The 19,921-nt window shown below is 33.3% G+C and overlaps 1 protein-coding gene across 2 annotated transcripts in view; it reads left to right on the top strand.

The window, feature by feature from the left end:
• LOC129939328 (speract receptor) overlaps positions 1-10,106 on the top strand; it is a 141,482-nt gene extending 131,376 nt beyond the window's left edge. For both annotated transcript variants that reach the window (XM_056047304.1, XM_056047303.1), the window contains 9 exons: positions 2,987-3,174; positions 3,282-3,461; positions 3,639-3,743; positions 3,896-3,967; positions 7,302-7,476; positions 7,566-8,266; positions 8,340-8,651; positions 8,739-9,046; positions 9,133-10,106. In XM_056047304.1, coding sequence (XP_055903279.1) covers positions 2,987-3,174; positions 3,282-3,461; positions 3,639-3,743; positions 3,896-3,967; positions 7,302-7,476; positions 7,566-8,266; positions 8,340-8,651; positions 8,739-9,046; positions 9,133-9,334 — 2,243 coding nt within the window. In that variant the 3' untranslated portion in view covers positions 9,335-10,106. The remainder of the gene's footprint in view (positions 1-2,986; positions 3,175-3,281; positions 3,462-3,638; positions 3,744-3,895; positions 3,968-7,301; positions 7,477-7,565; positions 8,267-8,339; positions 8,652-8,738; positions 9,047-9,132) is intronic.
• Positions 10,107-19,921: the final 9,815 nt, after the last annotated feature.

Here is a 19,921-nt window from a genome sequence, read left to right as displayed (position 1 = left end):
AATTACGACCACAAAATCCATTAAAAAGTATAATTTTGTTGCCAATTTTAAAACCTTATTGAACTTAATCTTTCCTGACGAAGCTTATTTTCATCTCAGCGGTTACGGTAGCAAATAAATTTTCCGCATAGTACATTGGAAAAAACTTACGTAATTTTTGAGAGGCGAATGCATATACAAACATCGACAGTTTGCTGCTGATAATGGAATTTTTCACTTTTTTCAAAAATAGTTCTACAGGAATATCGTTTCGGTTAATGGTTAGCGTAATGAGAGTTTTTTTTTTAAACGACTTTTTTGTGTAATTTAGAATATAAATTTGGACAACTTCTAGTTCATAAAAGATGGCTCGGAATGATACATATTTAAAGTTCCACAATCGATCATGTGCACCTAGTTTATAAATCGGAAAAATAACGTGATAAAATGCCTATACTGTCAAGGCGGCCACTTAGTTGTCTTCCAAATTGAATGGGAATGTTTGTTCTTAATAATAAGGCCATAACACATCTTGGATACAATACGTTCTTCTACTTAAGACGTTTGGTTTTTAAGAAGAAATTAAACACTATAACTAAAGTAGCACAAAATTCAAAAATGCAGCAAAATATTTGGGGTATATTTTACACTTTCGTGATATACATTTTGAATATAAAAAATACACCACTTTGTGGTGCAATATTTGAACATTTAATTTCGATTCAGTGTAAATTATACCGCGTCCCCGTTTAAAATTTGCACCAGCTGTACAAAAAGTATACCGTATTTTGGTATTTAAATTGTGCTAGTGGTATACAAATGGTTCTGCTAACTAGAATAAATAATACTCTAGAGGTGTATATTATGTTCTGAAAATAAGCTCAATTCTTACACTCAATGGTATACAATTTACACCACTTTTTGTTGGAAAATATTTCCCAAGAGTGTGAAAAATACACGATGATTTGATGGATTAAATATACCATTAGTGTAAAAAACTCCAAAACTCAGAATTCATTTCGAAAAAAGTATACACCGAAGTTTATTTCTTTAATCGGAAACTAATTTGATGAATTCAAATTTACACCATGGTTTATTTCCTGATGGAAAATGTATATAAAAGAATTCTGATCATTTTTATGATTCTAATACATAATATGTGCGCAATAAAATCATGAATTAATATGAATTTCAGTGTCTAATTTCAAAACGAAGTACATTCTGTCCACTGATTTTCGGTCCTACCCCATCTAAAAATCGAGCGCCTTAATAATTTTACTTAATTAAAGCTTTCTAAATCGATTCGTGAAAATTCAATTTTCAAAATTCATACTTTTTTGGTTGTTCTTATTTTTTTTAAATACGTGCTGTTAAAAAAGAGTCGGAAATACCAAAAATGTGGAATAATTCATTCGAAATAAAGGGTGATTCTTTTGAGGTTAGGATTTTCATGCATTAGTATTTGACAGATCACGCGGGATTTCAGACATGGTGTCAAAGAGAAAGATGCTCAGTATGCTTTGACATTTCATCATGAATAGATTTTTTAACGAGCAACGCTTGCAAATCATTGAATTTTATTACCAAAATCAGTATTCGGTTCGAAATGTGTTTCGCGCTTTACGTCCGATTTATGGTCTACATAATCGACCAAGTAAGCAAACAATTAATGCGATTGTGACCAAGTTTCGCACTCAGTTTACTTTATTGGACATTAAACCAACCACACGAATGCGTACAGTGCGTACAGAAGAGAATATTGCGTCTGTTTCTGAGAGTGTTGCTGAAGACCGTGAAATGTCGATTCGTCGCCGTTCGCAACAATTGGGTTTGTGTTATTCGACCACATGGAAGATTTTACGCAAAGATCTGAAAAGAACTGAACTTGGTTGACATGTGGTTTCAACAAGATGGCGCTACATGCCACACAGCTCGCGATTCTATGGCCATTTTGAGGGAAAACTTCGGAGAACAATTCATCTCAAGGATTGGACCGGTAAGTTGGCCACCAAGATCATGCGATTTGACGCCTTTAGACTATTTTTTGTGGAGCTACGTCAAGTCTAAAGTCTACACAAATTAGCCAGCAACTATTCCAGCTTTGGAAGACAACATTTCCGAAGAAATTCGGGCTATTCCGGCCGAAATGCTCGAAAAAGTTACCCAAAATTGGACTTTCCGAATGGACCACCTAAGACGCAGCCGCGGTCAACATTTAAATGAAATTATCTTCAAAAAGTAAATGTCATGGACCAATCTAACGTTTCAAATAAAGAATCGATGAGATTTTGCAAATTTTATGCGAATCAAGCTCTTAAAAAATCACCGTTTATATAATAAAATAATTAATCATAGTGTTCATTTTGAAGAATTAAGAAGAATTAATTAAGAATTATGAATTAAGTGGCAGCTGTCAAAAAAAGTATTTCTAGATTTAAAACCACACGTCAAAAAAAGCACCCGTTGTTTTTATAAACGAACTTTATTATCGCCCAAAAATTCACGTGAACATTTTTGGTAAACATTTTGTTTGCATTTGTCCAATTTTATATTTATACTAAATTTTTGTGAAAGTCACGACCAATATTGAGCTTAAAAAAAAGCGTTGGTATTTCATCAAAAACTCTCTTTGCAGTTTCATTTTAACGTAATATTAGATTCCAAATCCATTTCATTTATTTTTAAATGATCTGAACTAAAAATAATACAAAATTCCATCGAATCACTCGATCAATATAAAAAGTAACACAAATTCCTCTGCATTAGTCTTAATTCTTGTCTCATCACCTTTTTCCATTGGAAATACTCCTTCATTAATTTTGTCCAATACACCTACCCATGAATTCCTGTTTCTGATGTAGTGTTTAAAATTTAATTAAAAAAGCTTTCATCCTTCCTGGAACATAAACGTAAATAAACAAAAAATACTAAAGCAAACCCTTTGAAACATATGAACATAACATTCTTTTATACGTATGTTTATATAGAGTTTTGTTTTAATTTCCAGGCTACACAGGTGAAATATCAGCGGGGATTGCTGGTGGAGCTCTCCTCTTACTTAGCATCGTATCGCTGGTGCTTTATCGTAATTGGCGCTATGAACAGGAACTCGATAGTTTGCTCTGGAAAATCGATTTTCGAGAAGTGCAGATTCATGAGAACGAAAAAGAAACATCTAGTCAAAAACAAACTCGGGTAGGTAATTATAAGTTTCATAAATTGGTGTTGGTCTTTAAGTGCGACGCAATGTGCGTTTGCATCTCCTAAAAAGCAAATAGACTAACTCTTAAGATATTTTATAGTCCACCCATCCTTTGATAAGGACGAGTCAAGTTAGTTTAAGCTCCAATCCGGATGCGGACTTCCGCTACACGACCATATTCACGCCCATCGGATTGTACAAGGGTCAATTGTATGCGATTAAGAAAGTCCGCAAAAAGAGTGTTGACATAACGCGGGAGATGAAAAAGGAACTCAAGCTGGTAAGCAAAAATACTCTTGCAAGCAATAAAATTCTCACTCATTCAAGGATGCGATTGTTTGCAATTGTTGTGTCCTTTCTTATTCATTTTCATTTTGTTACATCCTTTTGTCCATTTTTATGTCCTTTTTGCATTGATATTGGATTGCTTGCGATGGTACGCGATGCGATTGTATAGCTGCGGGACACTCGCCATGACAACATTTGTGCTTTCATTGGAGCCTGCACCGATCCACCTAATATCTGCATAATTACAGAGTATTGTACTCGGGGTAGTTTGAAAGTAAGTGTTCATCGCGTAGATGTTAAGGATGACGATATGAGGGAAGGCAAAACTTCTCTAGGGTTATTTCAAGGATTTTATTGTTTTTATGATGATGTTTTTGTGTTTGACTTTTATTTTAGTTTTTTTTTTCTTCTCCTTTATTTATATAGGATATTCTTGAGAACGAGGACGTCAAGCTGGACAACATGTTTATTGCATCAATGGTAGCTGACATTATCCGGGTAAGCTGTAAAAAGGAATTTTTGTTTGTTTTTGTTTTGAAATGGGAGATGCAAGGATTGTAAGGATTTTGTTTGGATTAAGAAAAGCTTATTACTTTGGTTTGCTCTTTGGGACAAACATTCCTATGTTGGTTTTGATGAAAAAATAAATACATTTGCTTTGCTTATGCAGATTGAATGCAGTGTAGTAAAAGGAATTTCTTTACGATTCTTTTAACAAGAAATGCCAAATTTGGTTTAGGTTTGGAAAATGAAATAATTCGAAGGAACCTTTTGAGACTCTTGTCTGGAATTTTAAACGAATAAGTGGATAAGATTCTGAAGGAGGAATATTTTCAAGCTTCTACGAAAAATATGCTCTAAGTTTAAGATTTTGATATTACAAAAGCAAAACTTACAATACCATTTCATATATTTTAAGATTGAAGTGTTGGTTTTATTTTTGTAATATTTTAAAAAAAAGTGTAATTCCGTGGTAAAAAAGAATTTTTAGAAGTTGTCAAGGCAAGTTTTGACACAGAAGAAGTGTGTTAGTCTAAGGTCTATATGAATTAAAAAGTTTCAGTGCCACCTAAAGTATTTTTTCACGGGTACTGCCTCTTCTAAGGATTGAAAATTCTTTCAGCATACAAATAGGAGGTCCTCTCCCCCTCCATGTGTCATTATGATGGTATTGACTTCAAAATGATTTTATTCTGTGCTTAACTTTCTTAGAAAAATGCGATCTGTATTTGTTTGTATACCAAATTAAAATTTTCAAGAAATGCTACTAAGATTGGTACAAATTGCATTTTGACCAAAAAACTCATTAACAAAAAAATTGATTTTGAAATCAAACTACAAAATTCAACAGAAACAACAAAAAACTGTTAAGAAATGCTTTTCGACTCAAATATGGCAAGAAGAAAGAATTGACTTTAAATTATTTATCGCGCACAAAATATTGAGAATATTTTGTTAAAGTACAAATGACAGACGGGATGTGAAGTTATCAGTATGGGTCACATCCCAGCCTCTTTTTAAATCGCTTCAATAAAATGAAAATCTTGTTTGCATCATTTGATGTAATTATTTTGAGAAACAACATTTCTAGTTCTTGAGATTCTGATCAAAAAAGGTATTCCGAACGTTCAGCTGTACAAACGTACTTACGCATGTATTTCTATGTACGTAAACACGAATATACATCTACATACTCATCTTTCTAAAACCTTTGATTCTAGAAACCTTGGAATGCCAAGAAATGTCAAAATTTCCAGTTCGAACAATCTGACTAATTACAACAACTTTCTAAGGGAAGTTACAAAAACCCGAATCTACTTAAATCTTAAATTCCAAGTTTGAATCAATTAACCTAATGGCTTAGTCTGTAGGGTAAAGCTCAAAGGTCTTGGGTTCAATCCCTGCCTAGTGCCTATGCCATCTAAAGTTTTTTCCACGGGTACTGCCCCTTGCGAGGAATTGACAAATTCTACAAGAGTAATTCTTGTTGTGAAAAATGATTCCTTAAATTAGACGTTCGGATTCGGCTTAAGTTGAAAGTTGTAAGCCACTATGCCTTGGTTCTCTTCGAGCTGTTAGGCCAACTTATTTAATTTACGTAAGGAAACAAATTAGTTTATTGTTCAAAAAGAGTTCGAAGTGACAATTGTTGGTTGCTTTTTTTTTAAATGATAGCAATTTTATACCACGACACACGGAATAATATAAAATTTTATTGAAGTCTTATGTTATTGGTTCGGGAGATATTTGAAGTGTACCAAATGTTTCAATATTTTTTTGAATTGCTTTAGTAATTTTATTGGAAATTGTTTGCATCTTTTGATGTTGGTATTATCTGTGAAACAATTTAAAGATCTTCATATGACTAACGAAACAAAGTATTCCAAACGTCCGGCCTTACAAACGTACATCAGACAACTCTCTAAGAACCTTTGATTTAGACCCTAGGGACCTTAATACAACCAGAAATCACAAATACAAATTGAACCGATTACAAACAACTTTATATGGGACGTTAAAAGCGATAACCCGAATGTTCTTAAAATCTTAATATCCCATTCTGAACTTAATTGACCCAATGCCTTAGTCTGTAGAGGCAATGACAGATAAATGGATGGAAACGCCGAACCCACTTCTGACTTCTCTACAATAGTAAAAGTTTGATCTTTTATAGAATGCAATATTTGCCATATATTTCTTACAAGTCGCACTTTAGAAACAGTCTTAAAATTCAGAATTTTTCGTTTAAGAAAATTAATAAGATAAAATAAAAGTCGTCGAAACTACAAATCAAGAACAAAGACCAATAAGAACACTCAAATAAAATGAATAAGTATTTCTTCGCGTTATAAATGCCAAAATTTGTTGTATTCAATTGTCATTTTTAACCGAAAAGCCATCTTTTATTTTTGAAACTTTCTTTTTTGATTTAATTTCAATTAAATCCTCTTAGCCTTATACGATAAATTAAATATGGTTAAATCAATGACTATGTTCACCTTAGAACCTTTTCCATTTAGATTTTTTATCGTTTTATCTCGTTCTAACTCTCATTTTAAATATTTAACAATGTCTTTCTTATTTCTGTATCAATTTTTAAAAATATACTACGAACAATATAAAGCGACGGGAAGTCAAAATAAGTCGCCCTAAAAGAGATCACTTTAAACACCATCTTTAAAATAGACTTAAAAAAATATACATGTACAGACAAATTTCACAGGAACTTTTTACCCTTAATCGATATTTTTCCACGAAAAACTTTAAACAAAGAAATTTGCATTTAAAATGTTTAGATTTGGTTTATAGAAACATTCCAAGTAAAATTTGTATTCGAGTAACAATAAAAAACAAGAAATTAAAAGGACAAACACTCGAATTCACCATAAAACTTATGCCAAAAATATTTTGTTGAAACATTGACAAAAATTGAATCTTCATCAGAGTAAATTCTTGATGTCCAGCCCACTAAACGAAGCTTCAATAAGCAAGTTACGAGTAAATAAACCCCCTTAGTTTCCTTAAATTAATTTTCATGAATCTAATAAAATAAGCTTACACTTGTCGTCACCTAAATGCCTTAAACTTATGACATACATAGATGTAGATACAGATTATAGATACTTCTTGTCTTCATACTCTCTTAAAGCTATTGACCTCAAAGCTTGAGCAGAAGTAAGTTATAACCATATGATGTATATGGAAACATTTATTATGGCTATGTCCACTTTCACTTACCCCAACTTCGTCTTCTTGTTCTTATTTTCCATTTCATTTACTACCAGCATTTACCATATGACCATCCCTCTTCTCGCCTTTGGTTTCGTTTTAGGGTGTCATTTATTTACACGAATCACCCATTCGGTATCATGGCTCGCTGTGTACGTCGAACTGCCTCATTGACTCACGCTGGGTAGTGAAATTAAGTGATTTCGGGTTATTCGATTTCAAGAAGGGTCTCGAAGACAACTCCACCGACCTTCAGAGTATGACCGGCAAATGTACAAGTGAGTGAGAGCTGAAAGCTTTATGGATAGATAAGTGATATCCTTTTGGTATGATGGTAACTATTTTTTATTTTTTATATGTCCAACAGAACTTCTCTATCGTGCTCCAGAGCTGCTGCGAAGTGGACCGTGCTCTCTGGTGGCTGGCACCCAAAAGGGAGACTCCTATTCTTTTGGGATAGTTTTGTATGAAATTCACGTCCGTCATGGTCCATTTGGTGAAACAGGTCTCACCCCAATGCAATGTTTGCACAAAGTCCTGCAAGTTCAGGACTACCTCTACCCCTATCGGCCCTCTCTGCAACCACTCGAAACCTCTTTCGATTGTGTTCGAGAGTGTTTGCGGGAGTGCTGGAGTGAGCGACCAGAGGAGAGGCCCGATTTCAAAGCAATCCGCACCAAGTTGCGGCCGCTGCGGAAGGGCATGAAGCCGAACATCTTCGACAATATGATGTCGATGATGGAAAAGTATGCAAACAATTTAGAGGCTTTGGTCGATGAACGCACCGACCAACTACAGGAAGAGAAGAAAAAGACTGAAGCACTGTTGTTGGAGATGCTGCCACGTCCGGTGGCGGAACAATTGAAGAAAGGCAACAAAGTGGATCCCGAGAGCTATGAGCATGTGTCGATATATTTTAGTGATATTGTCGGCTTTACAACTATGTCGGCGGAAAGCACACCTCTACAGGTCGTTGATTTTCTGAATGACTTGTATACGTGTTTTGATTCGATTATCGGGCATTATGACGTGTACAAGGTGGAGACTATTGGAGATGCTTATATGGTGGTAAGTCTTACAAAAGGAATTGGTATTTGTTTTGAGGATAGGACAGAATTTTAAGATTTTTAACTATTTTAAGGTTTCTGGCCTTCCCATACGCAACGGTGACCTACATGCAGCTGAAATAGCCACAATGTCCCTGCATCTGCTCGATGCAATAGCTGAGTTCAAGATACGCCACCGTCCAAGTAACAAATTGCTTCTTCGAGTTGGAATACACACCGGCCCGGTCTGTGCCGGAGTTGTGGGTTTAAAAATGCCTCGATACTGTTTATTTGGTGACACAGTAAACACGGCATCTCGAATGGAATCGACAGGAGTTCCTTTGAAAATCCATTGCAGTTCACAATGTAAGCAGCTCCTGGACAAATTGGGAGGCTATCATTATCAGGTATGGGTCGTTGTGTGTGGTGGGTGGGGATTGGAGTAAATTACAATCAATTTCGTGATTGAAATGTGAATTTTTTCTGTTTCGTAGGAACGTGGCATCATTTCAATGAAGGGAAAAGGTGATCAACGAACATATTGGCTTTTGGGTGAGGATGAAGAAGCTCGTATTCGGCGTACCTATGAACGTTCCCAGCGACGAGGCTCAAGAGCCTTAAATAAATTCATTCAAGGGACTATCAAACAGAATCATATCAATGACATTGCTGCAGGAATACGGAGCTCATTAAAGAACAAAAATATTCCACGAAATTCTTTGACACGTTCGTCGAGTTTGGAATCACCAAAGAAATTACGTTTCGCTACGGGGACGCTTTTGGAAAATCATCGGTATCATAGGTAAAGTTTTTGTTCCTTTTATTTGACATAAAATTTCATCGGAGGCTCATTATATACATTTTTATTTACAATTTTTTTTTCCACAGTGACGAAGCCCTCTTAGAGGTTATTTCGGATTCATTCTCAAGCCCTCGTAAGTCGAGTGGTGTTTCTATACCACCAATGGGCTTTGATGATACAACTTTGTCCTGCCCGGCTATAGAAGACTATCACACATTCAATAGAAATAGAAGGCCAAGCTCCTATCCCACCGCCAACACACCATTATTGATGAATCACATAGTTTGAAGAAATAAATTGGAGTAATTAATAGTTAATTATTTATTTAAAAAATAATTAAAGACAAATTAATATACATAGAAAAAACCTCTTTCTTTTATCAAATATGTTTTCTTAGACAATTATTCATGACAAAGAATCAATGACAACAATTCAAATCAATTAAATGTATTTTTAAGTGATTAAACATTAAAAGTAAACAAAATTAAAGATTTATTCCTTCCAATTTATATCCAGCCAGTTAAAATGTTACTTTTTAATATTAAAATACTGCCAATGTGTTTTACTTATTTTCTATTAGTAAAAAGAAAAGTTATAACTTGTATTAACGTAAAAATCGAAAACAAAGTGATTGAAAACACTCTAGTCACTATTTACAAATCCTATAAGAATTTATTAATAATAAATATACATCTAAATAATAGTAATAAAGTTCATTAAATATTGTTAAAGTTCTATTTAAATTAAAAAAGTTTTAAGGTTAAATATTATTTTTTAAGATTAATTAGCAAAAAGGAATTTTGAGAACAATAACACAAAAAAGAAAAGTACTGGGAAAGGCTCGTAATATATAATTAAATGAATAATTTTATAGATAAAATATATTTAAAAAAATTAGCAAGTTATATTTCTATATATTGTGTTCAATGTTTTTTAAGTATTTTTAAACCTATCTAACTACAAGTATATATACTTACCAATTTTAAGGAATTTTTTTGTACAACTTATTTAATTTGTATTTTAGAAAAATTATTTTAGTTAATATATTAGATAAATGTTGTTATAATTATGAATAATGGATTTATTGTTTTATTCAATTTACTTACTTTAATGGATAAATGGTTTCACATTACCTTCAGACCAGTTCAGGTAGAACTGTCTTAAAATGGGCTGTAAAATAACAAGTGGTTTTTACATTTAGGGTTTAGAAATGAGTTCTTAATGGCTGGATTACAAACACGCTTCAGCTTTAGCTTCGTCTGCATTACGATAGGCCTTTTGAGGTTGCTTTGAATGACATTTCTATTATTGCATCCCTCCAAAGAGCAAATATTTTGTTTGTTGACATTTTTCTACAGCTGTTAAGCTGTCAGACAAAGCAAATGTTCAGATAATTGAACTAGAGCTTCCGTTTGGAGTCACATTACGTTACATTGTGTTATTTTCCTTACGATTGTCAAACGAAACGTGAGGTCGAAGCTTCATTGTGATAGCATGCATTGAATTCCTATTGTTGAACTCGTAAACGTCAGGCGAAGCCGAAGCTGAAGCGTGTATGTGTTTCAGCCATAACATTTTGTGAAGTGATTCAATATAATTCAATTTGATTTCAAAATTTTCTTCGAAAAACTGTCAAAATAATGATTGCCATAATAAAATAAAAGAACAATCAAATTTCACAATTTAAACGGCTTGCGCGGCTCGAGGGTATAGGTTGTCAAATTACATGGGTGAAGCTCGAAGGTCTGTTCGGTAATAACGCAACCCCAAGCAACCTTAGTTGTGCCACCCAGTAGCTCATCTTTGGGATGAGTTTGGTAGGAGATATATTTTATTAATAGTCAAAGTGGGCTCCAGGAAGTATTTTGGTTCATGCCATCAGCATAGAACGGAACATTGAAAGTAAGAACAAATATTATTTTATAAATTAAAATAAAATAAAGTTATTTTTCCTCAATAGGTTATCGAATAGTTTTATTTAAAACCTTTATAAAGATTCATAATGTAGATAGAAAACACAGAAAACATTGTAAATGAAAACAATGGGCGTGTCACAAAAAAACCCAAAGAAAGATCACATTGGGAAAGTTCCCGACTAACAAAAGAATTTAATACAGACGCTGGTCTCGCAATCTCGGGATACAAGAAAAATGAACGAAAACCTAAATGAGTTAACTTTTGGCTTTTTATAGCCAGAAATAAAACAACACTGAATAAAACAAAACACTCGCCTTAGAAAAAAAAGTATAATAAGCATTATTTTTCTATGGACCCTGTCCCTTCCTTATCACTCTGAAAAGTCACCTTAATAATTGCCTTCCTTATTTATTGACGGAAGTTCTTATTCCATAAGAGGCCACGACAAACACGCCACCCTACTCTGACCTTTTGTTATAAACTATTCGATTCGCTCTAACTGCGACACCCGGCTTTTTCGTTGGGGTGCAGACTATTTTCAAAACCAGAAAAACATTTATGGTTTATTTCACTTTGGTGATTTGAATATCAAAATTATTTTAATAAACGAGTTTAGCTTTTGTCCGTCGAATCCAATTGGTCTTAATAGTAAAATCTCCAGCCAAACAGACCCAATTTAATAACTTGAGGAAAGCAGTATTGTAACCTTGTCATTTATCAACCCAGATTTTAAGACAGGATCCGATGATTCACGCAAAGTTTAAAAATTCTAAGCCTTAACACTTTCGGGCAGTGAAAAGGAAACACATCGCAACTTGGCTTTTCTTTGTATTGGGACACTTAAGGCTGGGTATTAAGCCATACTTATTTTAGTATAGTGTGTATATATTGTGAAAATTGAACAAATGACAATTGGGTTAATTCTTCATGTTTTTCGCCTTTTGTGGCCCATTAGCCGCACACTCAGAAACTCAGCCATCTTGACTCATCCGTCGCACAATCATGCAGTTTGTGACCGCCAGTCATAAGTCTTAAAGTCAAGTCAAATGTGGATCTTCCGTTCCGTTAAACAACTCTGCATTACCAGTTACTTTGGTTGCTTTTACAAAATGCAATTAGAGCTGAACACTGACTGATGAAAAGCAGGATTAAACTGAACTCTTTGAATATTTTGGAACCACAATAACAAAAGCAACCTTTATTTGCGAAGCACCAACAAGCCTCGGATACGGACGGATTCACTGTTGACGACCCACGCAAACGAAATAAGGACAACGAACTTCGGATATGTACGTGGAATGTTAGGTCCCTTAATAGACCACGTGCACTGTGCAGCCGAACAATTAGCGGAAGCCCTAAACTGCTGCAAGGCAGATATCACCGCCATCCAAGGAGTGCGATGGGATGGACCGGGCAAACGCAAACTAAAAGACTGCAATGTATACCTACTACGGCGACTGCTACCGAGAACAAAGACAGCGTCTATTTAGGTCACGACAATCCGCATCAAGACTAAACTCGCCAACATAAGCCTAATGCATGCCTCAACAGACAAGAAAGATGAAGATATGAGCAGTGCCCTGCATTAAAATTGTCTTAGGAGATTTTAATGCCAAGCTAGGAAGAGAAGACATCTTTTGTGGCACAATCGGGAGATACAGCCTGCACGACAGCACATCCGACAACGGATTGAGGCTGATCGATTTCGCTGCGTGGCAAAACGCTCTGGTAGCTAGTACGCAGTTCACACATCTCAAATTCCACAAGGGGACATGGAAATCTCAACCAGATTGACCACATTGCGATCGACGCACGACACTTCTCCAGTATACAGGATATCCGAACATTCCGAGGGGCCAAAATTGATTCGGACCACTACATCGTTGTAGCAAAGGTACGGATATCCCGATCCAAGGCAAGACAAGGAAGTACTGTGAGAAGTTTCGACGTTAGACGGCTACAATCGCAAGAGACTGCCATGTCCTCTTCCGACCAAAACCTCTTAAGGAGTCCTATGCTGCTTGCATTAAGCATTGAAAACCAGTGGCAACGTTGCCTTGCAGCCATCAGAGATGCCGCCTCTGAAGTGCTAGGTTTCACACAGCCACCACAGCGAAACCCCTAGTTTGACGAAGAATGCCGGCAAGCGCACGCAGCGAAACAACAAGCATACAAAACGGAGCTGCACAAAAGGACTAGAGCTGCTCGGGAGCAAAAGAGGAGTGAGGAACACCGGCTTCTTAGATGGAAAAAAAGAGAATGAGGTTAGTAAATTTTACCAAAAGGAAAAAAACCTCCCAAGGATACCAGCCACGAACCGAAGCCAGTAAAGACGATCAGGGGAACATCGTTGTAGAACCGCAGTCGATGCTGAGAATATGAAAAGACCACTTCTAGCGTCAGTGGAGCGTTTTTGAGCATTGTGACGGAAGCGAAGAACATGGGTTTAGTGGTTAATGAGGACAAGACCTCATATACGTCAACAAAAAAGGACATTGAACAACGACGTCTTGGACAAAACGTCACCATGGACAGCTATAGCTTTGAGGTAGTTAAGGACTTTGTCTACCAAGGCACTGCTGTTAACACAGACAACAACACCAGCGCTAAAATCAAACGAAGAATAACTCTTGCAAATCGCTGCTTCTTTGGCCTTAGAAGGCAATTGAGAAGTAAAGTCCTCTCTCGAGCATCTAAAATCACCATCCATAAGACACTCATCATCCCGGTTCTCATTTATAGCGCTGAGGCCTGGACTCTGTCAAAGAAAGACCAGACCGTCTTAGGATGCTTCGAGAGAAAAATTCTTGGAGACAGCTAGCTAGGGACCGAACTGGCTGGAGACGCATGTTGGTTGATGCCCAGGTCCACCTCGGACTGTAGCGCCACCTTAAGTAAGTCAGTAGAAACAAAAGAAAGGTTAAAAAGGAAAAAGGTTATAACATATAGGCAATTGTCGTAATTTATAAAAGATAAAAAAATAAGTTATAATTTGTTTGAGATTAAAGACAAATTATTCGGATAAATTAAATTTGGTTTTGATTGCCGTTTTTTGTAAATCGTTTTTGGAGTATGTGATTGAGTTACTAAAAATATTCAAAATTCTCAAGAAATGACAACCTAGTTTCATTAAACATATGTTAATTTCAGCATTGATTGTTTTTTGTTAATCGTTCTCTATCTCGACTCTTATGTGCGAAAACGTTAAACTTAAGGCTTTATAGAATAACTAGCTGCTTTACCCAGCTTAACTCGGGAGGTATTCAACTATTTTATATAAAAAAAATGAGGATGAACAAACTACTATATTCTTATATTGTACCTTTTTTATTTATTAATTTATATATTATCTCTGTACATATTTCTATTACGGTAATAATACTTCTTTGTAAATAATATTTTTTGTTCTTTGGTGAGGCACATACACATATAGATTTTTCGCCGAGCTAACACGGTAGCAAGCAACATAAAATTGTCCGTTGGTAAAACAGGGATTTGTGATGTCAAGGCCTGAAACCTTCAGTGTCTGTCGCTGTACCCTATTGATAGACATAACAAAACAAAGCTTTATGGGAAATTGTACTCGTTTAAAATCAAACGGATGTCCGTTAGTAATCATCGGTAACCTGGGAATGAAATCGACTTGACCTTGGGCTGATCCGGAAAGAATTTGAGCTTCAATCACGTTCCTCTGCATAGTTACTATCCGGTGCATTTGAATTCCAAATTTAATTCAGTGACGCTAGTTGCAAATGTTGGTTCTATTAGTACTTCACCATCATTATTTAAAATATTTCCCTTTCCTACGTCCAAAAGAGTTCTTGAAAATTGTGCTACATTATTACCACCACCCAAATGTACGCGCATATTTGTGGTCAATCTTAAAAGTTTGACAGAAACCAAAGATTTCCTTTTTTGCTTAACCAGTTTTATATACATACATACATATGTAGATATACTGACTGAATAATTTCCCGTAACGAAATATAATATACTTTGAATTTTCTCTGACTTGAAGCCTGTAAGAGAAAAAACCCATTGCTAACACAGTTTTTTTTTCTTGTTACTGGATGAACGTGTAGTACGTTAATTAAAAAACCGTCTTCACCATGACTAAATATCAAACTGCAGGCATCGTAAGACCGGTGTATTTGACTTGCACGTTTTAGAGTATTATCTCGTGCTCGCAAAACGATATCTCGTTTTGTAAATTCTTGTCCAACAATTAATACGGCTACATCATCAACTTGAGGTGCATTATAACGACCTCTGTGTTCTGTCTGTGGCGCACGGTCAGCTCTGATAATGACTTGAAAATTCTCTGTATTTTATGGCGTTGCTTCAAAAGCACTCTTGAAGCTGCGCTCGTAAGGATTGTGACAATGTAAAAAATATTGCAAGTATCGTTTAATAATTCTCTATAAGTATTTGGGGCTATTAACATTTGCCGTTGTACTTTGCTCACCGAAATACTTCATTTCACCCATGAAAAATTGCAAAAATTTCGGTTCGCCAGGGTTGTTTGGTAAAAGAGATCCAGCTTAATGATATACTGGACCCTGAACTTTAAATTTAGGCATAAAATCTCCATCTTTTATTGGCACCGAATGGCGTCATTTCGAAAGCTGAAATCTCGATGAGAATGATTCAAAAGACTTTTAAATGGTTACTGTGGATCAGACATTTCTGCCAATAAAACTTTTCCTCCTGAACAGAAGAGACCAGGTACTTCTTTAGGCTATTTCAATGCACTACAGAAATTGCACTTTGTATTCATATTTCCTATTGAAACGTGAGATCAGTGAGTCAGTAATATTTGAACTTCATACTCGTATGTATAGATATAGATAACAAATTATTGACAAAGATTATCGGACTTTATGTATGACTTAAACCTGTTACGTGATATCTTCTTTTATTTAAAAACAACTGCATGAAAATTGGATAAGAAGTTTTGAAGCCAAACCGTAAAAAAGATTTCCTCTTTTGTTTGATTAAAAGTTTTATATATAAAGATATAGATAGTGATTTTAATGATGCGCTCCGTTTTAGATGTAAATATTTTTTTTAACCAATCAAAATTAGTACATACCATTGTCAGATACAGTTTTTTCACCCTAGTCAGTTCAAATCCGACTTCAAAATTAATATAGCACGTCAGGTTTTTCTACAAACGACTTTTTTTTGTGCTAAAACGGCTCTTAACAGAAAAACGCAAAACGGTATAGAAGTAATTTTTGGTCTTATCCAATCAAGTTTTCGGAATATATTTGAAAAAAAAAATATGAACCTAGTGTTAAACACGGATATTTCTGAGTTTAGCATATATAGCTAAAATCAGAGTTTAGATTCGGAATCAACATTAAAAATAAACTCTAAGGCGAACTATTAAAAAAAAAGAAATCACATTCAAGGTCTTTCAGAATGGTGAATGGTAATACTTAACTCATGTCTCATTTGACAGATAATTAGTTAGAACGAATATGGTTGTGCATACGCTTGAACAACGCTTAAAGAAGATGCCGAAAATCATCATTTCAGATGAAACTCATTTTGATCTTGTAAACAAGCAAAATTGTCGCATTTGGGGCACAGAAAATCCGCACGCATACATTGAAAAGCCGATACAACCAAAACGAGTCAATGGTTTGGTGCGGATTTTGGTCCAGACGCATAGTTGGGTCATTTTTCTTTGAAAATGGGCAAGGTTATCGGGCCATGTTGAACGAATTTTAGTTCACAAAAATTGAAGAGGAGGATATTGGCAACATTTGGTTTCAACAGGATGGCGATACGTGCCACACAACCGAAGCTACACTCGACGTTTTTATAGCATTTTCAAACAAAATTATTTGGCGCACCCTATACTCAAACACAAAGTATAAGCTGCACATGGATCAAAAAGATCTCATTACATCGAAAAGTTAGGGTTTCTTTCCTTTAAATAAAACTGCAACTGTTTTTAAGCAATTTCCTCTTGTCGAATTTAATTCACATCAAATCAATCGACTCGAATTCAAATTACTTGAAAATCACAAAAATCCAATTGAAGAATATTAAAATTTACTTTACCTAAAGTTCGGACAAAAATAAATCGAATTTGATAAAAGTAAATTTCATAACTTCAATTGTATTTTAAATCGCTTTCAATTTCATTTCGAGTGTGTATAAAATGTAGAACCTAGCTCTAAGTGATATTCTAACAATCTGATGTGATTGAGGACATACAAATGAAATAGAATCCAACAATTAAGATGCTTACATAAAGTATTCTAATAAGAGCTTTCCATATTTACAGAAATCGGTATTTTTTAAAAGTTATGTTATTAACAATCAAAAACGATAACAACAAAAATGCCACCACAGCTTCAGTGTCAACATGAAATTTTTCATGGCTGATTTACAGATTTGTAGCTCTGTGTCCTCGATAACTTCTTGAATTCCAATTTTAAGACTCTGAATCATTGACAAAATATTCACATTTTTTACATTGAATTTAAAAAAATTGCATTGGTTTTTCAAAATTGTATTGTTCAATTATTGGAAATAGAATAGTTTTATCAAATTTTAAAAGATGACAGCTTCTAATTTATAAAGTGAACCCCCTTAGACAACTATTAAGAACATGGTGAGGTAGACAGTGTCATAATCCTACAAGATTTTTAAAAATTTTGGACCATGAGCTAATTTTTTAAAATAAAACAAATTCTTTTTTTTTTCAAAATATATGTGTTTGAAACATACAATTTTTATTTTCATATTTTTTGTAATACTATTTTCATTTCAACCACAAGCTATAATCAAAAATGTATATAACTATATTTTTTTATAACAAATTTTCATATATATATAATTTCAACTATCAAAATGAAAAATGCAAAATATTTTCTGTTTCTCTTTGTTTTTTTTTATATAAATAAGACAATTTAGTGTTTTTCTTTTAAATTTTGTTTGTTTTGTTTTAATTCGGTAAAAATGTTTACTGTTTTTCATTTTATTTGAACTATTTTTCTAAAACTTTTTTATAGTACATTTATTTTAAAACTTGTATGTTGTGTGAATTTTCAATACAATTTATTGTGTTTATGGTGAGATTAACTTTGTTTTGTTTTTAATTATTTCTGGTATAGGTATGTGTTTGTATATATATTTTTTCACGTAGTTTTTATTTTATTTTTGTAAATAACATCTGATCTAAGTAAATATGTATTTTTTTCTATAACATTGAGTACAAATCTTAAATTCTGTTTATATATATTTTCTTCTTTTTTTTAATTTGTAAATAAAACATTAATTTTTTTGTATTTTTTTTTTTTTCAAATGAATGTGATATATTTTTGTGTCGTTTTTATGTGAAAGCTTAGCTGTAAAATAAGCTTGAAGCTTAAAGCATTTTGATTTAAATGTTTTTAATGTTGTGTTTTTATTTTTTAATGTAAGCATATTTTGCATTTAATGTTAATTTTATTTTTCCAACAAAGGCATCTAATTTTTTGTATTATTTTCGCATTATCATAACAAATTTTTAACAAGTTTCTTACATTTCTATATCGAATTATAAAATTTAACGTAACATTTATAATAATTGTTTTTGTTTTTATTGTGCCGAATTTTTTAATTTCAAATTTTATTTGTTGAAAAAAATATTGCAACAATTTTAACATTTTTTTTTCATATCCTCTCTGACATGACAACATTGAATCTGTCAATAAATCTTTCAAATAGTTAATAGCTAGTTAAAGTATATAGACTCGCTTAAGTTAAAAAAGATCCTATACGATAGGAAAATTGGAAGTTCAGGTAAAAATGTAGGTATATGTATAGTTTAACTTATTCCAGAGGTAGGATATTTTTTTTAGTTTTATTTTTTTTAAAGAACCTAATTGAAAATTGGAAAATTAGTTTTAAATTTATCACACGTTTGAGCTGTATGACTTACACTCTATTTTGCTCAAGTCCATTCAAGGCATCTATACAAAAAGAATTTCTTTTAATTAATTTAAAACAAAAAAGAAAAGAGCAAAATAAAAGTTTTGTTTTTAAGTTTAGTCCCATACAACGAAGCCTTTGTAAATTTTATATTTAACTTTTTCTCTTTTTATTTTACAATCATCACCTATGCAAATTTTTAAAAGAAATAAAATAGATTTTGTCAAATAGGTGATAAATTAAGTTCTTAAATATAAATCTTTGTTTAGTTTCTTATTTTCAACAAGTTAGTTTTCTTTATGTAAATCTCGTTCTTGTTTTTGCAATGAAGCTTATTTATCTAATGCAACATATTATAATATAATTGTTTTTCTTTTGTTTGTTTGTTTGTTTATAATTTTAAAAAGCTAAACTTATAATTAGTATTTATAATTGATCTGATTTTGAAATTGAATCACTTACATACGTTAAATCTTACGTAATTAATTTTTATATTGTTTGCTATAGTTTATCCTAAGTTTTCATTTGATTTTAGTGTTTTTTTTTTAAGTTTAACTTGATTTAAATGCCTTTAGGACTCATATTTTCATTTTTGCTACAAGTTCATACATTTATAGTTGTAGACACTTGAATGATTAATTGAAAAACTTAATGTTTTTTGAATTTTAAACTTAAACCAATTCAACGAAATTCCACCATTTCACCCTATAACATTTTGCATCAAACTACAAGTGTACGACATTGAAAACGTCACAACAAATTAACGCAAATAATCCATCCATTTACTTTTCGAAAAATAAAGGAAATTGAACTTAAGTTATGTACTTAATTTTTTACGGAACAAATTCACAGCTTTTTTTTAAAGTGACATTTGTAATTTTTGACAGTTCTATTTTTTCGATCAAAATGTCTGTTAAAAAAAAGCTTTTAAAGGAATACAATGAGAAGGTTTCGCAAAATTAAGGCACACTTCACATGCATTTCTTGACCGCATATTTAAACTACTTCGTTAATTTTCTACAGCTATCG

This window comes from Eupeodes corollae, chromosome 1 (assembly GCF_945859685.1).
Source record: "Eupeodes corollae chromosome 1, idEupCoro1.1, whole genome shotgun sequence".
Lineage (NCBI taxonomy): Eukaryota > Metazoa > Arthropoda > Insecta > Diptera > Syrphidae > Eupeodes > Eupeodes corollae.
Note: the sequence above shows the minus strand (reverse complement) of the source record. Positions and strands in the feature narration are given on the sequence as shown.